The sequence below is a fragment of the Microtus pennsylvanicus genome, chromosome 1 (genome assembly GCF_037038515.1).
Source record: "Microtus pennsylvanicus isolate mMicPen1 chromosome 1, mMicPen1.hap1, whole genome shotgun sequence".
NCBI lineage: Eukaryota > Metazoa > Chordata > Mammalia > Rodentia > Cricetidae > Microtus > Microtus pennsylvanicus.
The window spans coordinates 46448392-46474255 of record NC_134579.1 but is presented as its reverse complement, the minus strand read 5'-3'; the positions used below and the strand labels follow the sequence as shown (position 1 = coordinate 46474255).

The following is a 25864-nucleotide window of genomic DNA, read 5'->3' as shown; positions in this document are numbered from 1 at the left end:
CTCTCTCAATTCATCTTTGTGAGCGTTGTCCGCACTGATCCGTATTCCTGTCATTCACTTTTCCAGTGTCTAGCCTCCTCTTGCAGTGGTATTTTTTTTGTTCCTCTGTTGCATAGCTTACTTTTGTTTCATTCGCTTGCAGTGAACCTTCTTATTCAAGATTTCATGTGTGGGTGTGTGTGCACTTGTGTTGGAGTTCTTGTCTATAAACTTAGGAGTGGGAAGATAATTCAGCTTCAACTCTGATTCCTATTTTCGACTTGCTTCATGAAGTGGTTGTTATGGTACAACACTTTTATTAGCAGCATGCAAGAGTTCCTGACTTTCTCGATAGCCTTGCAAGCCTGGTAAGGGCATACATTTGAGACTTTGTCTCTATGAGGAGTCTAAAGTGCTGAATGTGTTTTCGTATGTTTTTAGGGCATTCTTCCTTCTTTAGAAGCTGCTTACATCCTGTCTTAGTCAGTGTTCTATTGCTGTGAAGAAACATCATGACCATGGCAATTCTTATAAAGGAAAGCATTTAACTGGGGCTGGCTTACAGTTCAGAGGTTTAGTTCTTTGTCATCATGGCAGCATGCAGGCAGACAAGGTGTTGGGGAGGAGCAGAGAGTTAGGTATCTGGACCCAAAGGCGGTAGAAAGACAGAGAGAAATGGACTGGGCTTGAGCATTTGAAACTCCGAAGTCCACCCAATAAGGCCACACCTACTCCAACAAGGACACCTTTCCTAACCTCTGTCATTTAACAACATTCCATAATAACCAAGAATTCAAATAAATGAACCTATACTATGGGGTCATTTCTATTCAAAACACCACACAACTTTACTCCAATTTTCCATTGCATGGGGGTTTTGTTTATTACAAGTTCTTTATCTATTTAAAATACCAGTCTGTTGCCAATGTACATGTATGTCCTAGCATGCAGCTATCTCGTCACATCATGTATGGTTCTTCTATAACATCTTGGTTTTCTAGTGGAATAATACAAGATTCACAGTGGTGCTTGCCAGAGTGGATGATTTAAAACAGTGCAGGCAGTATATTCTAACCAAGCATTTGTGGCAGCTGAGTTGCTGCCATGCTTCTTCAGCACCTGAGTATCTTTGGCAAAGTCACAGCACCTCTGTGTCTCAGGATTCTCAGTTATAAGTGACACAGCTGGATAGATGGTCTTCCTGTCATCTGCCCAGACAGATGTTTTCTAACACTGAACATAAAAATTGTATACACCAGTGAGGCAATAGCAGAGTTTGTGTGGAAGAGCCACCTCCATTGATTCAAAAGTGACTAGCCTGCCTCTAGTCTTGGCTGACTTACCCACTGGGGAGGCATTGTGTGAGCCCACAGCTCATTACCACACTCTGATGAGCTGCCATGCCTTCTTTGTGGAAAGGTTTCCTTTGGTATATCCTCAGTCCCTACTGGGGCTCCTGGGTCAGTGTCTGCAAGAAGACACTGCTCGTTCATTTCCCAGTTGCCCAGATCCAAATAATCACATAGAAACTATATTATATTAATTATAACACTTTTTGGCCAATGGCTCAAGCTTATTACCAGCTAGCTTTTATCTCTTAAATTAACCCATTTCTATTCATCTGTGTATCACCACAAGGCTGTGGCTTACGAGTAAGCTTCTAGCGTCCTTCTCCTTTGGCAGCTACATGGTGTCTCCCTGACTCCATCTACTCTCTCTATATATCTCTGTTTGGATTTCCCACCTGGCTTTATTCTGTCCTGCCATAAGCCGAAGGAGCTTCTTTATTGACCAATGGTAATAAAACATTCACAACATACAGAAGGGAATCCCATCTCAAGTGTCTATGCTCGGTGACTATTGGGAGCACGGGTGGAAAGGGAGAAAGGAAGAATGGGAGTAGCTGAACACCAGCAGATAAAACCTGGTGAGCACAACAGAGTTGGTGAAGCAGTTACACATTAGCAAAGGGACTATCCACAAACACTCTATAGCCGTTTTACAAGTAGAACCTGATGTTCAAGGTCGGAGGGGCATACACTGGTATGCTTAACGATGGAAGCCAACAGCCTCTATATCTGAACCTGAGATTTCGTGCAATAGAGCTGCAGTTTCATTACTTTAGCAAAAAGAAAGTCAAATTAGAATTAAACTCACTTTCATCCTTTATATGCAAGAAAAATGTACCACCTCCAAATCTGAGCTTTTCCCTGCTGACACAGATGATTAAAAAGGGGGTCTCAGAGCTTTCATAAACATGATCTATATACTACCAGAGGCAAAAATACTTGCACAATCCTCCTGCTTATAATGTGATTCCATGCTTGTAGCAAATACAGGAAGAAACACAATCTCTGTAATAAAAGTACTCTTTTTGTCATGGAATCAAGTAGAAGCAGAAGGGGGAAATGGTAGGCTTTGAGAATGCTCTATTCCAAGGTGTCGGGGAACATTCAGTATCTACCCTTCACTGGGCTTTATCTTCACACAGCCTACTTCCCTGCAGTAGGCACAATCCAATTTTCTCAGCTGCTCATTAGCTTTCGGAAAGGCAGAACAGATTTTAAGCAAGGCTCTCGATCCTCTCCTCTGGGTATATATTATCTGCTCGTCTTGCAAGGCTGCCCAGTGTCGCACAACTTTCACTCCGTTATCTTTTGTGCAATTTATTATGTCAGTATCTCTGAGCTTGTTTTTATCACGGCTGGTAAAGCCATTATTAAATAATGGAGAAAAGTAAGTGGATTACGAAAGCTAGACCAGGAAGATCAGGACTTGGAGATGGTTGAGCGCTGAGGGGCATAATACAGCCATGATGCATCTGTTGTGCTGGACACTTAGTCCCTGCAACAGCGTCCAGGCTGCTGTAGCAATGCTGAGCTCATTGTCGGGGATCTCACCATGACACATAGGCTCATGCGGTAGATCAGGAGGTGGCTTTGGAATGTATACCTCCAAAGGGTAGGCCCCAGGCCACATACTTCAGCCGCCCACCAGTATTTGCTGGAAATGTATGGTCTTAGACTTGTTCTTGATCAGCTGGATCAGAAACCTCCCTCAGATGAGAGGAGGCTAGAATTGCTGCCTTACAATGAAGTGTGAAAATTCAATTTCTAAAACAATTGAAAAGCTACAAACATCACATAAATATCAGATAAATTAAAAGAGTTAAAATGGTAGTTAGTGAGGTCATACTATTTACATTTTTTAAGATTTACTAATTTTTAATTGTGTTTATATGTTTCTCTATATGTAAGTGTATCATGTCCATGCCTGTTGCCCTTGGAAGCCAGAAGAGGGCATGAGATCCCCAGAAGTGAAGTTACAGACAGTTGAGAGCTGCCATATAGATGCTGGGAACCAAACCTGGGTCCTCTACAAGTGCTCTTAACTGCTGAGCATCTCTCTAGCCCTGTTTATGGATTCCGTTAAGGAGGCTCTAATCTCTTAGAGATATTCCTTAAGCTATTTGATGATTAAGTAATATGTGTATGTATGTGTGTGTGTGTGTGTTTCAGAATACAGTGAAGGAATGTGTGGAAATAGAAAGCATGAATAAAATAAAATACATTTGTCAGTAGTTATCAAAGATGAATGATTCATAACTATTTATTATAATTTTCTTGTTATATTAGAAGGAGGGACTGCTTGTTCGTCCAGGCCACCCAGCTAGCTTAGCCCCAAAATAACAACACAGAAATTGTATTCATTAAAACACTGCTTGGCCCATTAGCTCTCATTAGTTTCTTATTGGCTAATTCTTACATCTTAATTTAACCCATTTCTAGTAATCTGTATATCGCCATGTGGCAGTGGCTTACTGGGAAAGATTCAGCATGTCTGACTCTGGCGGTTCTATGGCAGCTCTCTCTCTGCCCCTTTTTCTCCCAGCATTCAGTCTGTCTTTCTTGCCTACCTAAATTCTGCCCTATCAAAAGGCCCAAAGCAGTTTCTTTATTAACCAATGAAAGCAACACAAAGACAGAAGGACCTCCTACACCATTGTTACTTTGGCACAGGACTGAAAATTTTCAGAGACATTGAAGGTCTTTGCCATGGAGAATGACAGATGACACTGACTACGTAAGGGATGCAGCACTGAAGGAATCAATAGGAGGCTGTCGGGAGGGCCTAGAGGGCTGAGCTTAGCATCGGCAGGGAGGGAGGCCTGGAGAAGAACAGAATGAAGGAGTTGGAAGTGGCAGAAGCAGGGACCAAGCAGGACCCTCGGGTTTCAAGCTTAGATGACTAGCTGCATGATGGAGCCATTCATTAAAATAAGTAAATAAAATAAAATTAGGAGTGAAGGGAGTGGGAGATTCCATGCAGCCATGTGGCGTTTGAGAGGCCTGTGGGAGTCCCAGAGTTTAACAAAGAGGAGGGCTGCCCTAGAAGTACAGCATCAGCTGCAACACAATTTCCATGGAAACGGTGTAGGCACAGAAAATGCTCCCTCAGGAACAAGCACTTCTTATCAAATTAATAAATTACTCTTCCCCTGTGCTAACAATAACAATGTGAAGCAGTGGCTTGATTGGGGAGAATCCAAGGAACTAAGCACTGGATGCAATGCGCAGGCTAGCCTGTTTCCTCTCAGCCTGCGCTTGGAATGTGGCAGGTCTGCAAGATTCAACTTGGGACTTGCTTTTTTATTTTTCCAGTCTCTGTCTCTCTGTCTGTCTGTCTCTGTGTGTCTCTGTCTCTCTCTCCCTGTCTCTGTCTTTCTCTGTGTCTCTGTCTCTCTCCCTATCTCTCTCTCTGTGTCTCTGTTTTTCTCTGTGTCTCTGTCTCTCTCTCCCTATCTCTCTCTGTGTGTCTCTGTCTGTCTGTCTGTCTCTCTCTCCCTCTGTGTGTGTGTGTATGTGTGTGTGCACATGTTTGTATCTGGAGGCCTGGAGGTTGTAGATGAGAGACAGCCTTCATATCTCATCCAGTTTATTTACTGAGGCGGCATCAAATGGAAAACTGACTCAGCTAGTCTCTCTAGCCAGCCTGCCCCGAGGTCTCCTGTCTCCATCTCCTAAAGGAAACTTGGTCCACCCAGGATTTTACTTGGATCCTGGGGATGCTTAGCCACTGAACTACCTGACGAGCCATTTGACTGGCCCCCTGATAAAGAAACTTTCAAGAGGACATAAAGGCAATAATACATTCATACATAAAAATGTCAGGTTTTATTTTTTTCTTTTACTCTTCTGTATTTTCCTTTATCATCTTCTGTATTTTATATGGTACTGTAAGAGTCTTAAGGAAAACACCAAAATCTCAGAATCAGACTTAGCTTCCCATCTTCAGCAAGATGGAGATTCGCTCCGTGTGCTGTGTGCTCTCAGGCAGAGCGGCGTGCTGCTGGTGTAGAAGGGCTTGTTAGAGACTTACCCTGGAGCAGGCAGGACTCAGCCCTACAGGGCTTGCTGCAGTTGAATGGGAAGCAGCAGCCCGTCTCTTAGGCTATTAACAAAAAAGGAAACAAAATGATCAGAATGATTTACCATACCCAGTTTGCCATCAGCTGGGAATTTTGGAGACTGTGAGGCAGTTTGGGAAATGTTTGTGATTTTGATTGTATTTGCATTTATAGTTTCTTATTTATAAATTTCTTATAAATTTATAAATTTCTTATTTGCAAATAAGAAAAGAGTCCATTGAGATGATTTTTATCCCCTCCTGGAGCTATTCTTCAAGCCTTAAGCTGACTACTCAGCCCCTGCTCCTCAGCTTGCTATTTGAAGGCCCCATAACTGGTCTCATCCGAGCATAATCGAATCAGAGTTTTATTCAAACTGTGTCCAGGCATCAATTATTAGAATCTCCGAGGGCAACTTCAATGTGTGGTGGGGGTTGAGGCCCTCTCTGGATAGCCTATGAAGAGTCGAGGGCAACTGGGGCATTTGGGTCGCCTGTCATGAGCAGAAACGTCGGGAATCAATGAGCTTGCGTTTGCCCGCCTCACAGGTGACAGCGGTGCGGGTGCATGTGAACAGCTCCTCTGAGAACCTGGACTACCCAGTCCTCGTCGTGGTCCGCCAGCAGAAAGCAGTGCTGTCCTGGCAGGTTCCTCTGCTCTTCCAGGGACTGTAAGTATTCTCTGCTCAAGGAGCATCACTACAGTTGGCATTCTTCAGTGTCCTTAGACTTAGATGGGGTTATTATTATTATTATTATTACTATTACTTTGCTTTCTTTTGTCTTAGCTGGAAGAGAACTCAGATGTGGAAATGTCAGATTAGTGCACCCCAAATGCAAGCAATGAATGCCTGCACCAGACTGCTCGGTGCTATGCATTTCCATCCTCTCTGGATTTCAGATCAAGCACTCCGTCTAGATTCTCAGCACCTGGGAGAATTTATGCTACTTAAAATGTATCATAATATGCTACTCCCACCCCCCATTTGGAAAATGGATCCTTCCATATCCATAGTGGGTTAGGCCCGGCAGTCCATATATGAGCAGCACCAAACCCATTCTTCAGAACGCCTCTCTTACCTGTGTGCTTCAGACAGCAGTGCCCACAGGAGAGAGCTAAGTTTGGGAAGACACCAGGAAGAATAACAGGAGTCCCTGTCCTCGTAGAGGAGACAATTTTGTCCCTAATTTGCCAAGAAGAGTTCATTGAGGCATTGGGTTTTTTTGTTTGTTTGTTTGTTTGTTTTTTATTGAGAAAAGGAAAGAAAAGTTTCCCCCTCCTCCCAGCCTCCCATTTCCCTCCCCCTCCTCCCACCCTTCTTCCCCTCCCCCCACTCCTCTCCCCCTGCCTCTCCAGTCCAAAGAGCAGTCAGGGTTCCCTGCCCTGTGGAAAGTCCAAGGTCCTCCCCCCTCCATCCATATCTGGGAAGGTGAACATCCAAACTGGCTAGGCTCCCACAAAGCCAGAACATGAAGTAGGATCAAAACCCCGTGCCATTGTCCTTGGCTTCTCATCAGCCCTCATTGTTCGCCATGTTCAGAGAGTCCGGTTTTATCATGCTGTTTTAGTCATAGACCAGCTGGCCTTGGTGAGCTCCCAATAGATCAGCCCCACTGTCTCAGTGGGTGGGTGCACCCCTCGTGGTCCTGACTTCCTTGCACATCTTCTCCCTCCTTCCGCTCCTCATTGGGACATTGGGAGCTCAGTCCAGTGCTCCAGTGTGGGTCTCTGTCTCTATCTCCATCCACACCAGATGAAGGTTTAAAGGTTCAGGAATTTGAGGGTTAAATACTAATTCTGATAGTTTTGACTTGAAATCAGTGAAATTGGAGAAAGAGAGAGAGAGGAGCCTTTATTGGTTGTTTAACAAGGAGAGTTCCTCTCGTGAATTTTGGTGCTTCTCATTGAATAACTTGGGGTGTCTGGCTTAATGCAATGTAAAACTGCTAAGTAAACTGGCCAGGACATAGCAGTCCCTATGTCCCTGTCAGATAACAAATGCCAACAGCAGGTGCCCTAGGTTTGCTGTCCACAGATCTAGCCTGATATTGGACTTCAAGCCAGGTTAGAGAGGAGTGGTGTAAGGTATCGTTCTCCCTGGCCCTGTTCACTGCATCTCCTTGCTGATGCTGTCCACACACACCTCTGCAGATACCAGCGGAGCTACAACTACCAGGAAGTCAGTCGCACTCTTTGTCCATCGAAAGCAACCAATGAGACGGGCCCTCTGCAGCAACTGATCTTTGTAGATGTAGCATCCATGGCTCCCCACGGTGCCCACTATCAGCTGCTGGTCACCAAAATCAAACACTTCCAGCTCCGGTAAGCAAGTGCACGTGGCTCTTTACTTTCTGCTGCTTTGCCTGCAGATATTCAGCCCAGCAGCCATCTTTAAAGATGAGCTGGGCAGGGCTTCAGCAGAGAGCTCAACTTGAACCTTCAGGGAAGCCTTGCCTTTGCCGGTGGTACCTTTGATCTGTTCCTGTCAGCTGGCTTTGACCTCTGTGAATTGCAGTGCTGATATTTAGTGAGGTAATTTGGTCCCCAGGGAAAGAACACTGTGAAACGGAAGTCATTGGGTTGCAGCTCTGTGCAAGTGTTAATGAATGACTTGCAAATCTATTCTGCCACGTTTGTTTTCTGTTTTCACTTCGGGTAATATGACATTGGGTCATCAAACAGACCTTGTGAACGGAAGGAAACACAGAGTTAGGAGAGCTTGGATGCAGTGAAGATTAGCCTGAAAAGAGGCAGAGGCTGAGCTATGTGTATTTTCTTCCCTTCTCGATTCACTAACTTGGCCAGTGACCCAGAAACCTAGAGACTGGTGGTCATGGGGTCCAGATGAGGGCTGTGGTAAGAACCGGGCTCCAACTATGGAGAATTAACTCTGACACGGCAGTTTCTGCCACACAGTTCGGAATGGCAGCCTAGAATCATACAGAACACATTTCGCTGATGTCCAGAGGCTTCTGTTGGTCTTAGCTGAGACCAGGGTCTGCCTATGCTGCCAGGCTGGCCTTGGATGTTTAGGCTCAAGCCGTCCTCATATCTCTGCCTCCTAAGAAGCTGTGACTAGGGGTATGCATCACCGCACCCAACTCTGAGGTCCAGAGATGCTGTCCATGTCCAAATTCACAAAGACAGAAAGGCAAAATCAAGCCTGAATTCTGCTCCTGGCTTCCTCTTCTAAGTTCTTCTCCTCATAACACATTCTTACTTCTTTCTGCTTAAATCCATCCTCCCTAAATATGCTTCTCCATTGCACAAGGCACTTATCTATTCACATTCAGATTTTAAAATAAGACGCTTCTGCCTCTAAGTATTCCTCCCGCTCCTGTCACACACACACACACACACAAACACACACACACACACACACACACACACACACACACACACACACCATCTTCCCAGAAGCTCCCAACAGTGATGGACCACTCTGTGTCCCTAGAGGTCACAGTTGTAGGCAGGGAGCAGTGGGAGGGGGACGCTATAGGAACAGGCGGCCACTGGATCGTTGGGTAGGAGGGACATGGTAGGACATTGAGAACTCAGTTGTCCACATGCGCCATTCATTGTGTGAGGAGCGGAGTGCAGGAGGCAGTGTTGGCTGCAGAGACATTAGGAGGCTGCCGTGATGGCCAAGGTGAAAGTGAGAAAGGGTCTTGAAGAGTGTAAGAGCTGAAATACACAAAATTTGAATGAATCTGAAGACGAGGGGGGGGGGGGGCGGGGGGGGATGGGCGGGTCAAGAACGACATCAAATTTTGTTCAAGGGAATGAAGATTGAACATTTGTGACTGTGTGGCCAGTCTCAAGCAGGAGTTGCTTCACACAGGACCTGGTCCCAGTTAGTCACCTCTCCCTCTCTCCTTGGGTTAGAAAGCACTTCAAAGGTCTAAGTTACTGAAACTTTGCTAGAATCCGATACTTTCTGATCTTCAGCTATGTTCTTTGCTCTATGGGGAATGTCAGATGTCATGACTTACAACATTCTCAACAAGGTGTATCCTCACCATGAACTCCTATGAATTCATTGGACTCTCAACACCGTGGTCCAACAGTCCTGTGTGGAGGTGGTTCCCTTGAAGTGTGGCAAAGCTGTGGGCCAATCTGTTCCTAAAAGCTTTGACTGTGTTTGGTATATTAAGATGAAAGACTCAACAACAACAACAACAAAAGTATCCAAAAGCAAACAAGGAGTATAGATCACAAATATGTGGTCCGAAGACGAAGATCATGTGAGAGAGAGTGCTCAGAGACCCCAGTTATTATTTGGAGCCTGCGCTAATGGGGGTCAAGAAAAGGAGGAAGTGGTTGATAAGGGCATATCACAAGTTGTTCTATTTTTATTGACAGGCCTAGACTATGTCAGCCACTGGTCACCGTGCATGTCCTTTCTCACGATGCATCAGACCTCAATCACACCGTGCCCAGCTATGCAAAGACGTGAGATGGTAGACAGGGGATTTGTCCCAAATCTTCACTCAGAAGACACAGTTTGCTTTATTGTGCATGCACCAAAAATAATTCAGGCCTGATTGGACACCCCTATGTTCACACTCAGAGTTATCTAGAGTAAAATTAAATAGAAATTATCCACTCTGGATGATCATTAAGGGGAGGAGGAACGTACTCTTTTGTTTGGAGGAGAGTGTGCACCCAACTCCATGCAGGAACAGGGTCGTAAACTAAAAGGGTACTGGGTGCATTGTTAGGAGAGGGTGACATAGTCCAGACCAAGTGGAGTCCCGGGCTGCTTATCTATTCCCTACTGCAATAGAGCCTCAAGATAAGTGAGGAAAAACAGAAGGGAAGCATTCTTTAGCAGAGATGTGTGCTTTGGTACCAGAGCGCACTTCTCCACCTCTCCCCATTACAGTGACAGGAGGTACAGTTACCCAGCATGCATTCCTCCTCTCTCCATTGCTCGAGCTGCTGTGCTCTCTAAACCCCAGGTGTCTCAGCAAACTCCTGGCGAAAGGACAAAATAAAGAGGGGACAGCAGGGATCTTCTCTAGCTAGGAAGCTGAAAGATGACCTGCAGGCTATTAAGGAATTGACCCAGATAAAACAAAGGAAAATTCTCTGCTGGAACTCTCGAGAACGCTGAAAGGGAACTGGGCAAACTAGCAGAGATGAAGAGCCATGAGTCAGAGGAGGGACAGAGGAACAGCTTCCCCAAGGAGAGTGGACACTGGGCGGGGTGGGGGCTCATCTGCACACGGCTCTGCTAAGGCCTGGGACCTACTGGCGATGAAGATGAGGGTAGCCAGCAGGAAGTGGTGAAGGATGATAAAAGAGTATGAGCAGCAAAGAATGACAACCAGTGCCAATGTGAAGAGACTTCGAAGCATCTTGAGGAATTTAGTGATCTCATCTCTTTTATTATTATTATATCATCATCATCATCATTCTAGATGTGTCTGTATGATCAAACCTTTATCCTATCATGGTGGTACATGCCTGTAATTCTAGCACTTGGGAAGTAAAGGCAGCTCTGTGGGCGCTGGAAGCTGCGAACAGAAATCCAACTACCACCCTAGAGAGCTGGCACGCTTTTTGTCTGTGCTTATCAGTCCACATGGAGAACCTCAGACCACCCCCTGGTGGGCTGGTACCCAAAAGGCTATTGGCTGAATGAATTCCCATAACACCCACTCCAACAAAACTACACCTCCTATTAGTGCCAATCCCTGTGAGATTATGGGGGGGGGGCACAATTACATTCAAACTACAGAAGCACCTAAGGGTGCTTACTACTCTTCGGGGGCGGGGGGGCAAGGTTTGATTCCCATACTCAACATGGCGGCTTAAAACCACCTGTGACTTTAGTGACTATTCCAGGGACTCTGACACCCTCTTTAGGCCTCTGGAGGCACCTACACCTATGATACACACCCACACAGTCACATACACACATAAATTAAAATTAATCTTTAAAAATATCCAACATGGGGGCTTGAGGCTCCACCCCCAACTGAGGAGCTGTTGGCTGTTACAGAAGGGAGAGTCACTTCCCTCTGAGGGGTGGCCACTAGCAGGCTGCCCACGCCCCAGTGGCTATCCCCACAGCCGTGTGCTGGCCGGCATTACTTAGTATTCTTGGCGGGCTAGTTTTTAAAAAAAAAATACTTAAAACTGGAAGGGAGATCTATTGGGGAGGAGACAGGGATTGAAGGGAAAGAGTGAGGGTCAGGCGTTTAACACACATTGTACACAGCTACAAAATTGTCAAAGGATAAAAGAGTTAGAAAAATGAGGTGGATACAATAGAGAAACACACTAACACTGACTGACCTCTGGTCTCCCATGTGTGGGGGTACACAGGACATGTACACACACAGAGGAGGGAGAGAGAGAGAGACGAGGGAGGGACGGAGGGAGGGAAGGAGGGAGGGAGGGAGGGAGGGAGGGAGGGAGGGAGGGAGGGAGGGAGGGAGGGAAGGGGGGACAGAGAGAGTGAGGAGAGCAGAGGAAGAACTTGGTTGGACTGGTCTGTCAGTTATTTGGAACTGATGAAGACAGGAGCCTATTAAGTGAAGGCGCAGGAAGGTAAAGTCGATTTATTAGAGAGTTGATATTTGTAGACGCAAAGTCCCAGAAAAAGGAAGAAAGAGCGCGGTGCAGGTATGTGGTGTGGGAGACTGCACACACCAGGAGGATGAAGTCTGGAGGGTGAGAGATAGCAGGAGGGCTGGAGGAAGGTCTGTGGGGTGGTCGGAAGGGAGCTCACAACAGTCGGCAGTGGGCAGGCAGCAGACCACAGGGAATGGGGAGTCCACGGTGCCGAGTAATAATACAACCACATTTCCTTCTGCAAACGAAGTGGGTGTGGAACAGCCACTGTCCCTGACAAGAGCTCACGATAAGAGCTGTGCAGAGTCCTGTGACTACTATGGCCCCTCACTCAAAACTACGAACCTTTGTCTCTGCTCGCCATCCTCTCATCGTTCCTTCCTTCTTTATTACTCTTCTGTAAGTCTTTATTGTTTCCCTTTTTCCATCCCTCAAGCACCCTTCTGCTTCTACTTTTCCCGTCATCCATATCTAAATCTCCTCTGTTGACTCTCAAGTGTCTTTCTTTCCCCTTCCCCGGCTTCCTTTAACAGCTAAAGCAGGGGAACAAAGCTAGGTTTTAGTCTCTTGCCTTAAGCATTTGCTTCCTGTGTTTCAGTTTCGAAACAAACGCATTGAAACTTGGCTGCTTCTTGCTGTACCATTAAAGGTGCAGTGGATTTCAGTTAGCTTTGTGCTGTTGAGTGGGGAAGGCCTTTGATAAACCACAGCTTGCTGGCCTCCATCAGGGCCATGCCAGCCTATACTGTTCCATCCCCAACCACACACTGTTTATTTTGTAGCTACTGTTAACGCCACAAAACCCAGAAGGCTTAAATGTTACTGTCTTAAAGACAATAAAACTTAAGGAACCAAAACAAACAAAACCTAAAACCCATAGAAAGTCTATGTTGAATTAGTATTCCAATTGGCTCAGTTCAGAGGCCAGACCAATGACAGCCATTATCTTTATAAACAGTACTCAAATTTTATGACTTCTAAGGAATGCCTCTTATTATGGGCACCTTGCCCACATGTCTTGACTGCCATTTCTAGAGAAATGGTTAAGTTTTAAACTATTTAATTTTTCCCAGTGTAAATTTAAATCTTTATTTAGGTTTGCATTTCATAGCATATGGAATGAGGGTTTTTGTTTTTGTTTTGTTGTTTTGTTTTCAACCTGCATGGGACCAAACTAGACCCTCTGAATGTGGGTGACAGTTATGTGATTTGATCTGTTGGAAAGGAGCCCTGTCAGTTGCACCAGGACCTATCCTGGGTGCATGAACTGGCTTTTTGGAGCCCATTCCCTATGGTGAGATCCCTTGCTCAACCTTGATAAGGGGGCGGGGAGGGAGAGGGCTTGATTCTGCTTCAAGTTGGTATACCAGACTTGTTGACTCCCCAAGGAAGGCCTTATCTCCTCTGAGGAGTAGATGGGGGGATGGGAAGGGAGAGGTGGGGGACAGGAGAAGGGGAGAATGAGGGAACTGGAGTTGGTATATAAAAGTGAAAAGTAAAATGCTTTTAAAAAAGTCACTTAATTTTTATATAAAAAGAAATTGGGACTGGAAAGAAAGTCTTCAGAGAGCTCTAGGGAATGAAGATGGTAAAGGAACCGCGAAGTTCAGGTTCAGACTTAGCATTGCCAGGAGGGTTGGGCATTGGGAGAGTGACCAGTTTGTCAGCCTTGGGGATGCAATTGTGGTGACCTTGAGCGATTGTCTACAATACTAATAATGAGGGCAGAGCCACCAAGAGCAGGTGCAAAGGAGCAGCTCCGCTAGAGAACCCACTCATGTTTGTGTTTTCCAGCCTGTTGACCCACTTCATAGATGTTCACACCAGACAGCACCTGATGCTCAGAACTTCCTTCTTAATGGAATTCTAGCTCTCTCCCTTCCTTTGTGCCCGGATCCTGGCTCTCTCTGTACACGAGAGACTAATTCACAGTCAATTTCTATTTCGAGATCGAATAGCTTCACTGGGTTAAGGATGGGCATAGAAGACAAAGCCTAAAGCCAAAAGAGGGTGAAATTTTGGAGACTTCAGCAAGTATTGCAGGAGACCGGGAAGATGTTTGGGGCAAAAAGAATGTATTCCGACCCTTACTGATTGTCCCACAGTGGCCGTCTGTTCCCCCACCCTGTTTTTAAAGCACAGTTCTCCATTAACATTATCGTGAAGGGATACCTACATTATTCAAAAGGACCTAAGCTCGCATTTCCTCCCTTGCTATCTGCTTCTCGTGATCCAGCCTGATTGATTATATTACTTGACTGGAATATCTTAAAGAGAGTCCAAAGAGAAAAGCAACCAGAAAACTAAATGAGGTGTTTATATAGGTACGACCTCATGGATGTTTACTGATGGGAAAGCAATCTTCTTCTCCAACTTCATCGTTCTTTATTGTTGAAAACAGAAAGTCTCCTTGAAGTTTATCCGATCACAGGACCAAATGTCCTTCAAAACATGGCCCTCCTTTAAGTAACTAGTTCTTCTTGCCAACTCATTTTTTTCTCTCACTTTTCCCCCTTACGTTTCTCAGGACAAATGTTGCCTTCCACTTCACTGCCAGCCCCTCTCAACCTCAGGTAAGCGAAAATGTCCAGCGGTTATCCAGAGCCCAGCTGCTGGTGCTGCACACAGACACCTTGGAGCAGCGAGAGTAAAGTTGGCTTGGATTAACGCCCTTGACCTTACTCTGTGTATTCTTGGTTGTTACTTAAGTCTTGGGCACATTTAATATTACCAACTTTATTGGGATAAAATAGGAAGCATGATATCTATTTCCAGTGTTCCGTGGGACATGCTTCATGGAGTAAAGTCATGCATCTGATATGTCTTGAGGGATGTTAGATGGGACTGGGTGCTATGGGAAAGAGGAGGTGATAATCACAGACTCTGTGATGATAGACGTCTGGGTGATTGAGAGGGGGCAGGGAAACCGAGTGGGGAAGGCTGACAGCAGACAGATATGCAAATGGCTGTTCTGAAAATATAAAAATAAGACTGATTTCCATTCCTGCCATAATATTGACAGATTGAATTTGTGTTCCCTGTCAGTAAAATAATTAGCTAGTTTTATGTGTTCCGCAATAAAAAAAAATAACCACAAGCAGAATAGACACACGAAACTATTTTTTTTAAGTTGTTTTCCTGATGACATTTCTAACTACCTTTTCCCCCTCTTTACATGGTTTCTGAAAGACTCTATGCTGTAACAAGTTCAAAATAGGTTCTTGACCCTATGTAGTGGTTCACACCTTCACCCGACCACTCTAAACACCAAACCAAGACATGAGAAGTGTGAGCAAGAGGCCAGTCTGAGCTACATGCAAGTTCCAAGCCAGCTTCAGCTACATACCAAGTCACTGTCTCAAAACAGAAAGACAAGACTCATCTATATGACGCAATACATATCCTATGTTTTTTGATGGCTTTAGTAAGATTTTGCTCACAAATGGTTACTTGGCTTTTGTTCTGCATATAGTAAACTGGTGATTAAACAGTATGGGCCTCTGTAACTCTATTACAATCACCGATGTGCTTATAAATATCTAACAGCTCCTCGGGGGTAGGGCAAAACTAGATTTGCACCTTTTCCCCTTCCTGTGGTAAAAACTCCTCCTCCACTATGGCTGATTTCAAACGGCTGACCTGATGTCCTTGGTCATGATGGGAACAGATGTACCAAGTAGTGCTCCAAAACCCATAGAAATGAACGCCTACTTCTGTTCTGTGATGCTGGGGCTTGAACTCTGGATCTTGTACATGCTGAGCAAGTACTTTACCAGCTGAGTCCTATCTCTGGCCTTAAAGCGATGATTTAAATTTTCTTTCTGTGAAAGTCATCCTATACATTGATGCCCAATGGCCAGAAAGGGCGCAGGGCACAGTTTGTTCTTCTTCATAGTTATGGACCATTTAAATTCAGATGGTATTTAGAGGGGATAAGTAGGTGATTCAGTAACTAAGAAAACCTGCTGCTCTTGTAGAGGACGTGAATTTGCTTCCTAGTGCCCACATGGTGGCCCATACCTATATCTGACTTTAATTCTAGGGCATGCAATACCTTCTTCTGGGGTACTGTGTCTTTTAGTACACAGACACAGATGCAGGCAAAACCTATACCTAAAAGAAGAATAGACGCTTTCACCAGGCGGTGGTCGCTCATGGCTTTAACCCCAGCCTCTTGGGAGGCAAAGCCAGGTGGATCTCTGAGTTTGAGGCCAGCCTAGTCTACAAGAGCTAGTTCAAGGACAGGTTCCAAAGTTACAGTGAAACCCTGTCTCGAAAAACCAAAATAAATAAATAAATGAAATAATATTTCTTTCTAAATAAAGAACATTTTAAGGAAGGGGTCTAAAACATTCCTTTGGGGTTGTAGTGATTTAGAGATAAATAAAGTTGGTAATAGTTTGACATGTTGGTAAGTGTTCAAAGTCGTAGTGTTTATTCAATGCTAACAGTAGTGCTCTTGAGTTATAAAGTATGGCTATCCTGAAAACCACCCTGAGAACTCTAGGTTCCTCCTTTGGAATAACCCTGTTTCATGTGCATTTGAATCATGCTCCAAAATGCAGTCATACAAGGCATGAAAAGATTTCTAAATAGGAATGTGAGTGGTGTTCCTTAATTCTAACATTCTACCTATACTGAATTAGTTCTCAAGAGAGCATTAGTATACGGGATACTGGAATGCAAAATTAAATTTTGACTTTTTTACCTCTTTTTAAAAATGATGTACTTACTAGGTCTACAAAATATCAGTCCCCTCAGGGTGGGTCTCCAACCTTAACCACAACTTGATGTTTTTCATACAGTTGCCACACCTGAAATTATTGGGCGAAATTCTCCTTCCCCTCCCCCCCTTTTAAATGTGTTTAAATGTTTTAAGAGTCAGTATGTTTCCCCAATGGATTCACAACTGAGGTAGGTAAATAGTGTCACCTCTTCACGTGGTTTAGGAAGGATGACTCAGAGGTCAAGAGCACACATGGTTCCTGCAGAAGACTGGAGTGGAGTTGCCAGCGCCCATCTTGGCCAGCTCACAAATGCCTGTCTTACCTTCTTCTGGTCTTAGTGGACACCCTCTTCTGGCCTGTGCAGTCACCCACGCCCCCCCCCTCTCTCACACACACACACATACACACACACGAGTTTACCGATACTTGAAACATAAATTTACCCCAAATCACAAACATATTTCAAGGCTCAACATCAAACTTAGTGTTTTCAGCTAAATAGTTTCACAGAATATCTCAGTTAGGGAAAAGATTCTCTGCCAAAAGGTTTAGAGGAAAGGTGGGTGGAAAGCTAATTCTTCCCTCCGACAAGATGGTCTTGAGGAACAGAAGGATCTACTACTATTCAAGATGGCGCTTCATACGTCACAGACAAAAGCTGTTGTCTGACGTGACATCCTGCGTACCTCTGCTTTTAGAAGAGACTGACAGCGGAGTGCCTCAGTAGGAAAAGGAATGAAGCCCAGGCTAAGGGAGTTGATAAGAAATGTCTGCATCCTAAAATGAAAAGGCAGCCTTGTGTAAACGGCCACTCACCGTCGCTGCCGCCTTCCCCAGGTGGGGCACCGAGCCCTGGGCAGAAGTTTGCTGCTTACCATGAGGTGAATGGAAGACAGTAGCCATACCCCGAGCTTTGCCCCTGGAATCCAAACATCATGGTAGAGAAAGCAATCCCACGCATGGCTTGTGTTTCTACAGACATTTCCTGAGGTTAATAAGCCACGTCTCCCTTTTTCTCATCCTCAGTATTTTCTGTACGAATTTCCTGAAGATGTGGACTCCGTTATCATTAAGGTGGCGTCTGAGAAGGCTTATCCCTGTTCAGTTGTCTCGGTTCAGAACATCATGGTGAGCTCTGATCCTGTCAGCCTTCTAGCACGTAAGATCCTAATGTTCCAGAATAGATAGGGGAGGGGCTGCGCCATCCTCTCCAGTTCATCACTCCCAGATGCCAGATGATAGCAACATCTCATGCACATGACTGGGCAGTGCATGTTTGCTGACATTGATAGGAAACAAGACGTATCTCATCGGTACAAAGAAGAGGTGGGGGATGGGGACTAGGTCAGGACAAAGAACGAAGAACATCCAGCTGTATGTTTAGTGAGAAAAGTATAATAAAAGCTATACTTCCTGCTTTGTTTTTAGATTGCTGTCACAACATCAGATGCTTTCTGTATCACAAGATAGCAACAAAAAAATTAGGAAATGTTACATACTTTAAGACAGTCTCTTTATAGTTCTCTTCTGTATAGAGTGATTCTGACATCTTAGGTGAAAAACCAAATTGTAAGAGGACCATTTCTTGACTGTTCTGAGGAAACCTCCCATGGCGTCGAGATTAGAAGATCCCCCCCCCCCGCCTGTGGTCCAGGTAGCCCAGCCCTGACACGTGTGTATGGAGTGACCTCATGCCACAGTGCTGATGCTCTCCTCTTTGTCTCTCATGTGCTTCAGTGTCCAGTGTACGATCTGGACTATGACGTGGAATTCAATGGCGTCTATCAGTCCATGACCAAGAAAGCTGCCATCACGCTACAGGTGAGACATTGCCTCTGAAGTCACAAAAGCAGTGGGGCTCAGCCGATAGTCACTTACCTACCAGACCAGCATCCAAAGGAGATGACTGTCCACCTGTTACCTTAGATCTCTTTTCTTTCTGATTGATTTTAAAAGTGAATAGTGTTCTGCCTGCAGTTGGTGCCTGGGTCATGGTAGGCAATGCTATTCTTTCAGGCCTTCTTTCTTTCCCCTTGGGGGTTCTTGGGAATCTACAGTGCAATCGGACATATATCTGACAGATCGCTTACAGGGATAAGTCCAGATGAGGTTCTAGTTTATTTAGGATAAAGCGTATTATAGTCATTTAAAGAAATTTAACATATCATAATTCCTACCAGCAGCCATCACCAAAAGTTGGATTCAACTCTGGAGAGAATACCAGATTCAAAGGCACACGAGTCTTATTCATGCAACACTTTGCCCTTTTGGTATTTGGGACTAAACTGTGACTTCAGTGGTATTTTATAGCAAAAACATATGTCATCCTATTCCAACAGACACTCTACCCCAGTCTCTGGTTAGTACTTAAGAAATCTGTGACTTGGTCTGAGTAGCATAAGACAACATTGCTTGCAAATAGACAAAACAGCAGAGAAGCTAAGTGTAATTTAGGTATCGGACCTGACAAGTTTCTGTCAGTCAAACTTCAGGTTTTGAGCATCACAGATTTAATAGCCCAAATGTCCTGTTGTCTGTGCTTATTTCTTCCATAGCATACCATATTGATATGATCCCCAATTTAAAAAGGACACACACATGCAAAAATAGTAACAGCGGGCATTTTAATTTGCTTTCTAGTGCTGTATAAAACATCATAATCAAATGCAATGAGGGAGAAAGAGTTGATTTAGCTCATACCTCCACACCACAGCTCATCGTGGAAGAGAGCAAGGGTAGGAACTCCAAGCAAGACCCTGGAGGCGGGAACTGAACCAGAGGCCCTGGAGAAACTCTACTTACTGGATAGCTGGATAGCTTTCCGTGGCTCATCCAGCTTGCTTTTAATAGACCCAGAATCCCCTGCCCAGGGCACTCTCCACAGTGGGCTAGGCCCTCCCACATCAATCATTAATCAAGAAAATGCCCCACAGACACCTACAGGCTGATCCCAGGAAGGCATTTTCTCAGTTGAGAGTCTCTCTCCCCAGATGAACCTAGTTTGTGTCAAGCTGACATGGAACTATTATACCAGGCTAATGAGGGGCATAGCCATACCCACCATGTCTACCTTCTGTGTATCTGGCAATAAATTTCTACTTCTCTTCTGGGCATGTGCTTGAGCTTTAGACATTTTCTCTGTGACCTAAACACAATCTCGGAAATTCGAGCATGACAAAAATGCCTGGGTTAAGGAACTGTAATGTATTGTTATTTTTGTTAACCCCACTTGAACCAGGACTAGAGAGGGACACAGACAGAAGTCAAAGCCAAAGCCATAGCACAGTCCCCCTTCCCAAGTCCTTCATCTCCCTAACCTGCATTATTTATTAAATATTTATGACATGATTTTAGAGAAGTTATTTCTTATTAGATTTTAAAGTAAAACCAATAAACCCCTGTGTCTGTGCCTGTAATGCCAGCATTCAAAATGCTGAGGCAGGAGGATCAAGAGTTCAAGGCCAACCTGGGTTACATAACAAGACTATCTCCAATATATGTGCTTATATGTACATGTCTTTATATAAATATTCTTTGATAACCTAGGCTATTGTTTATTATGTTCCTTATAGTACTAAATCTTCAAGTGGGCATAGACTTTGAATTTCTTTATGTACCCACCTATACTAATTTCTTGGCTGAAGTAATGTTCATGGCCAGTCTGGAATAGACAGCAGGACTGTGGAAACCCCACTGGACAGGGGAGTCGGAAGACAGGGGTGAACTTTCCTTTTCTTCCTTTCTCTTACTGCCCCTCTCCTCCTGGCTGTCTTTCTTCCCTGCGAATCATGAGGTTGTTATGTCTTACACAGAAGAAGGATTTTCCAGATGAGCAGTTCTTCGTGGTGTTTGTGATAAAACCTGAAGATTACGCGTGTGGGGGATCATTCTCCATCCAGGGTAAGACGCATCAAGGGATACTTGGGAATGAAGGAAAGGACACCAAAAGCCCCTCTCTAGTTTTCCTGGGGATGTAGCAGCTGCAACTTGACAAGGCACTTGAGAGACATTTGGATAAAAAAATAAAATGAAGATAATTCTATACCTAAAGGTAGTATTGGTACTACAAAATGTCATTTTGTACCTTCAGCATTCTGATATAATATTTTTAATTCTTTGAGCATTTTATACAATGTGTTTAATCATGTTCAATCCCTACTTCTATCCCTCTTTTCCAGTTCACCCACCACCTCTCGACTTCCTCCCAACTGCACATCCTCTGTATTATTTACTTCTTACATAGCACAGAGATTCCATTTCTAACGACTGTATATTCCGGGGTGTAGGGTCGTCCTCTGGAGTATGGCCGATCTATCAGAGGCCACACTTTTAAAGAAAACTGTCTTTCCCTCCTATAAAAGTCGTCAACTGTCGATAGTCCTCGGTTAGGGGTGGAAGCTCCTGGGTTTCTCGCCCCCCAATGCTGGAACACTGATTGGTTTGATTTTGTGCAGCTATTTGGCTATTTAGAAATCTTATACCAGGCCATATAGAGTGAGTTCTCTTAGTTGGCATTTCATTCGCTTTTGTGATGTAAATGCAAAGGGGTCTGTTTCCTGGGCTGCTGAGATGGCTACAGCCAAGATAACTGACTTGAGTTCCATCCTCCATCCATCCCTGGATACTCTAGGATGGAAGGATAGAATCAGTTCCAGCAAGTTCTCTCTCTCTCTCTTTATCTCTCTCTCTCTCTCTCTCTCTCTCTCTCTCTCTCTCTCTCTCACACACACACACACACACACACACACACACACACGAGAAAGAGAATGAATGCATTAGAAACATTATTAAAATCCCATTTCCTAACGTAGAAACACTCATATGGATCAGCAGTCAGCCCTTCCACAAGAATATACAAGGAAAGTCTAGACTTTGCCATCCCAGTTGCCAAAATTGTACCTAACAAGACAGAAAGATAGCCAATGTGATGACTTACCCTGTAACTGGGGGTTACATAAGCTCCAGTGTATACGCAAATAGCTGTGTTGCCCAGAGAGAATAGACCATTAATGGAGAACACAGACCCTCTGCCAATGGGCCATATGTCACCAACACAGAGGCTCCCTTGGTGTCAGGTGGCATTTCTGTTTGTGTGTGCTTTTCTCTTAATTGTGTAGTTCTATAGGCTTGCCAGTGTCTAATGTTCCTTGATAACCTCTAGGGCCTTTGATGACTATGTTTAAAAAAAAACAACAACAGATTTTCACTGGCTAGGAAAAATGAAAGCTAAAGGGGATATAGCTGTCTGTTCGGGGCACATTTTTCTTGACATGTCTGTGGACATCAGGAGAAAGGTCACGTCTTTTCCAATGGAGAAGGAAGGCTGCTGTGGCCTTTCGTTTGTGTCAGTGGGTGCTCCTAAAATGTATCCAAGCAAGGGCCAATCTGAGAGTCTTAGCCCGAGGGAGCCCGGAGGTGTCAGATGTTGGCTTTTGCTCAGCTCTTGTTCAGCAGTCAGAGCAGATTCTGGATGTTGTTTATCACAACCATTCTGGGTGGAGGGCAAGAGACTAATATCCGATCTGCTGTGCTTTGTGCCTTGTTGCGGCCTTGTTTTTGTGTTGTTGTTGTTTGTTTATCTGGGTTTTTGTTGTTGTTGTTGTTTTTACCAGAAAATGAAAATCAGACCTGGAATCTACAACGATCAAAGAACCTGAAAGTGACCATTGTCCCATCTATCAAAGGTTGGTTTGGCTCTGGGGTATGGTGGAGAGATTCTTGTGTTAGGAGATCTATCATGTAACTAGATATTAATCTTCCACTTGAGCGGAGCCATCCTAAGAATACTAAAGCCTATTTAACTTAGAGATAAAAGTAGATCTTTCTGAAGAGGAAGAGGCAGGCTAGGGGTGTGGCTTGGCGGCAGAGAGCTTGCCTAACTTGTGTAAGGCCCTCCCGGCATAGAAAGAGTGGGGGTGAGGAGGGTGTGATAGAGAGAGGGAAGGGGGAAGGGAAAGAAGAGGGAGAGAAGGGGAAATAAAGGAAATGAGGGGAAAGGGAGAGGAAAGGGGAAACTCAATTCTAGAGTTGTATACTATCTCCCCTCACCCCCACTCCTATCCCACCCCACCCCACCCCTGCTTCCAAGGACAGCCATCACTATGAAGCTGCTTGTGGATACCATGGGGTGGCCTCCCATACTTTTGCGGCTTCAGTGAAAATCTATTGGGACTTAAGAATGGATGTGATGGTGGCTGATTCTTTAAGCTGTGCTGTTCCCAATATAGTCCTATTCCCACGGGCAAGCTGGCTGACGCTGTTTCCTTCTCCCTAGGATCTGTGTATGTGAAATCCAGTCTCTTCAGTGTTTTCATCTTCTTGGGTTTCTACTTGGGATACCTGCTCGCTGTGTTATTTCATCATGTCAGGTAGGTCCATGGTGTCTTCATCTCCTTGGTCTCTCCGCATGATGCTTAGAGCACGGGCTTGGGAACACATTGACTGGCCACTAACTGAGCTCTTGGGCAAGCTGCCTGTCCTCTTGTACCCGTACTAAAGGGTTTTCTTTTTGTTGTTGTTGTTGTTGTTGTTTTGGTTTTTTTTTGTTTTTTTGGCTGTGAAATGAGATAATAACGGACTCACTGGCAGATCTGACGTCAATGTTCCACATAGCATGCTGGTAGAGTTTTCACTATGAAGCCATAACAATAAAGCAACTAGATTGTTTTTTTTGCCTGAGAATATTCGCTGTAAATCGCACAGACTGTAGGAAATCATCAACTTTTCCCAGCATAGAGTCCAGAAACAGACTTAAGCCCTCTGTAGAGGGTAAGTTTAAGGCCTAAATAAACCTCAAGGTACAGTCCATAGCAGGAGTGATGTGCTTTGGTACATATTACCAGGTGCACCAATTTCCCAGGAAAACGTTCCTTCAATAGAAAAGGAAGAGGTAACTATGTTGCAGTTTGATCAAAGACATTTCCCTATTGAAGAATTTGAAGCCCCTGGTTAAAAACATAAGCAAATAAATAAAATGTTATAACACTCTTTGCCGCTCTCAGCTGGACTGAGCTTTGAGGATTCTGTTTTTGTTCTGGTTTCTGAGAAACAACTACAAAAGGATGGCAGGAAGCTTACAATAAACAAATGATTTAAGCATGGAAAGAAAGAAAATAGGAAGGCAGAAGGAGCTATGCGCACACAAGGCAAGGCGCACACCAGCTGTGAGAAGAGCTCTTGACACAGCAATCTCTGTAGCCAAAACCGTAAACAACTCTCTTCTGTACTCTCAGAAAACCTTTGGGTTGAGACACTGCCTCCAGCCTCCCACGCCCTGCCTGGGAGCATGCCTAGCACCCCAACACTCAGGAGGGAGAGGAGGAGACTGGGAAGTGTAGAGTCTACACTAACTACACAGAGAGTTCAAGGCCAGCCTTAGCTACAGCGTGGAGACCCTTTCTCAGAAAACCAAGGGCCGGGAATGGGACTTCGTGCTAAGTGTTTCCCTAGTGTGTACAGCTCCTGGACTGTACACACTAGGGAAGCGGCAGCACAACTGAAAACCTAAATAAATACAGGTCCACCGTCAACCAATACTGGGTGGGTTTAAGCACCAAAATAATCAAGAATTTATGCATTATAAGTCATTTGAAAAAAATGGAAATTTAGGAAGAAATAAAAACCACAAATATATATCCAGTGAATTCAACAAATCTAGAACAACAGCTGTCCATCAGAGAAAGGCATTCCCAGCAAATACCAATGCTAAAATGAATGGATCTCCCCTATAGCAGACCAAGAGCTGACTGGTAAACACAGGAACTGCTGGGGTTGGAAAATCCTTTGCAAACGTCACAGCTAACACTAGCTCAGGTTAAGACTCGTCTATAGGTCCAGGTCTGGTGGCACGGCCTGTCCTCTCAGCTACTCAGGAGGCTGAGGAAGAGGATTCAAAGTCTAAGAGCTACCTGAGCTACAGAGTGAGTCTTATTAGCCCGAGCAACTTAGTGAGACCCTGCCTCAAAATGAAAAGTTAAAAAAACAGAACAGTCTGTGGCTGTGACTCCGTGGTAGACCAATTGCCTGGCACATGCCAAACCTTAGCTGCGACCCCCAACACTGAGAGAGGAGAGCAAAGTCACCAGTGAATGCTGGATTGAGAGGAACAGGGTGTTTGTGTATCTTCCTAAGTTGCTAAGCCATGTGGGAAAAATTAATAAGTACTTAGTGGGGAAATAAAACACACTGACCTATCAATCAACATAAATGCTATCAAGGAGAAGGTCAGCAACGTGCACCTCCAGGTGTGACGCCACTCTGAGACGGACACAGCTTACTCCCTGTAACTTCCTACCCGTGTAGATTTTGAATCTCATCAAGTGGAAACGTTAGGCACAAAACCTGTGGTAAAAGGAGCGAAAGGGAAGAAAAAGGATGTGCTCAGAGGAGTTGATAGGCCTGAAACTAAGCCAGCGCTTGACCTCAGATTGGATCTGGCACCAAATGAAAAAGTATGCCATAGAGAATAGTGTTAGGCCAGGTGAAATTAGAGACAAACAGTAAAGAGCCTGTAATCCCAGCTACTCTGGGTATGAAGGAGGAAGAACGTGAATTCAAGGTCAGCTGGAGCTACAGAGAGATTCCAGACCAGCCTGGACGATTTGCAGACACCCTGCCTTTAAACCTAAAGGAAGCAGTGGGCTGGGGTATAACTCAGTGGCAGAATGCTTGCTAATACACACAAAGCCCTAGACTCAATACCCAGAATTGAAAGAATTTGATATTTTCCCCACTCTACAGAAATATTGAGGGTAAAATCTATAACAACTTCAAATGACTTTCAAATGGCACAGAAAATTTAATATACATATAGAGTACATGCTAGAAATTTAATATACATGTAGATGATCACATACTATAAATTAACATATATGCAGATGAGTACATGGTATTCATTTAGGAGAGGAAAGGAGAGAGAGAAAGAGAGAGAGAGAGAGAGAGAGAGAGAGAGAGAGAGAGAGAGAGAGAGCGCACTAAAACCAGGCAGAGGCAAGACAATTGAGAATTCCAGGTCAGTCTGAGATACTGGGTGAGATTCTTTCCAAGAAGGAATGAAGGAGGGAGGGAGGGAGAGAGGGAGGGAGGGAGGGAGGGAGGGACGGAGGGAGGGAGGGAAGGAGGGAGGGAGAGAGAAAGAAAGGGAGGGATAAAGAGAGGGAGGGAAGGAGGG

The 25864-nt window shown here is 44.6% G+C and overlaps 1 protein-coding gene across 2 annotated transcripts in view; it reads left to right on the top strand.

The window, feature by feature from the left end:
• Positions 1-25864, top strand: part of Sidt1 (SID1 transmembrane family member 1) — a 90256-nt gene that overhangs the window by 25043 nt on the left and 39349 nt on the right. For both annotated transcript variants that reach the window (XM_075963304.1, XM_075963295.1), the window contains exons 2-9: positions 5935-6056; positions 7538-7708; positions 14496-14541; positions 17722-17823; positions 18433-18516; positions 20508-20595; positions 22308-22379; positions 22970-23063. In XM_075963304.1, the coding sequence (XP_075819419.1) occupies positions 5935-6056; positions 7538-7708; positions 14496-14541; positions 17722-17823; positions 18433-18516; positions 20508-20595; positions 22308-22379; positions 22970-23063 (779 nt within the window). The remainder of the gene's footprint in view (positions 1-5934; positions 6057-7537; positions 7709-14495; positions 14542-17721; positions 17824-18432; positions 18517-20507; positions 20596-22307; positions 22380-22969; positions 23064-25864) is intronic.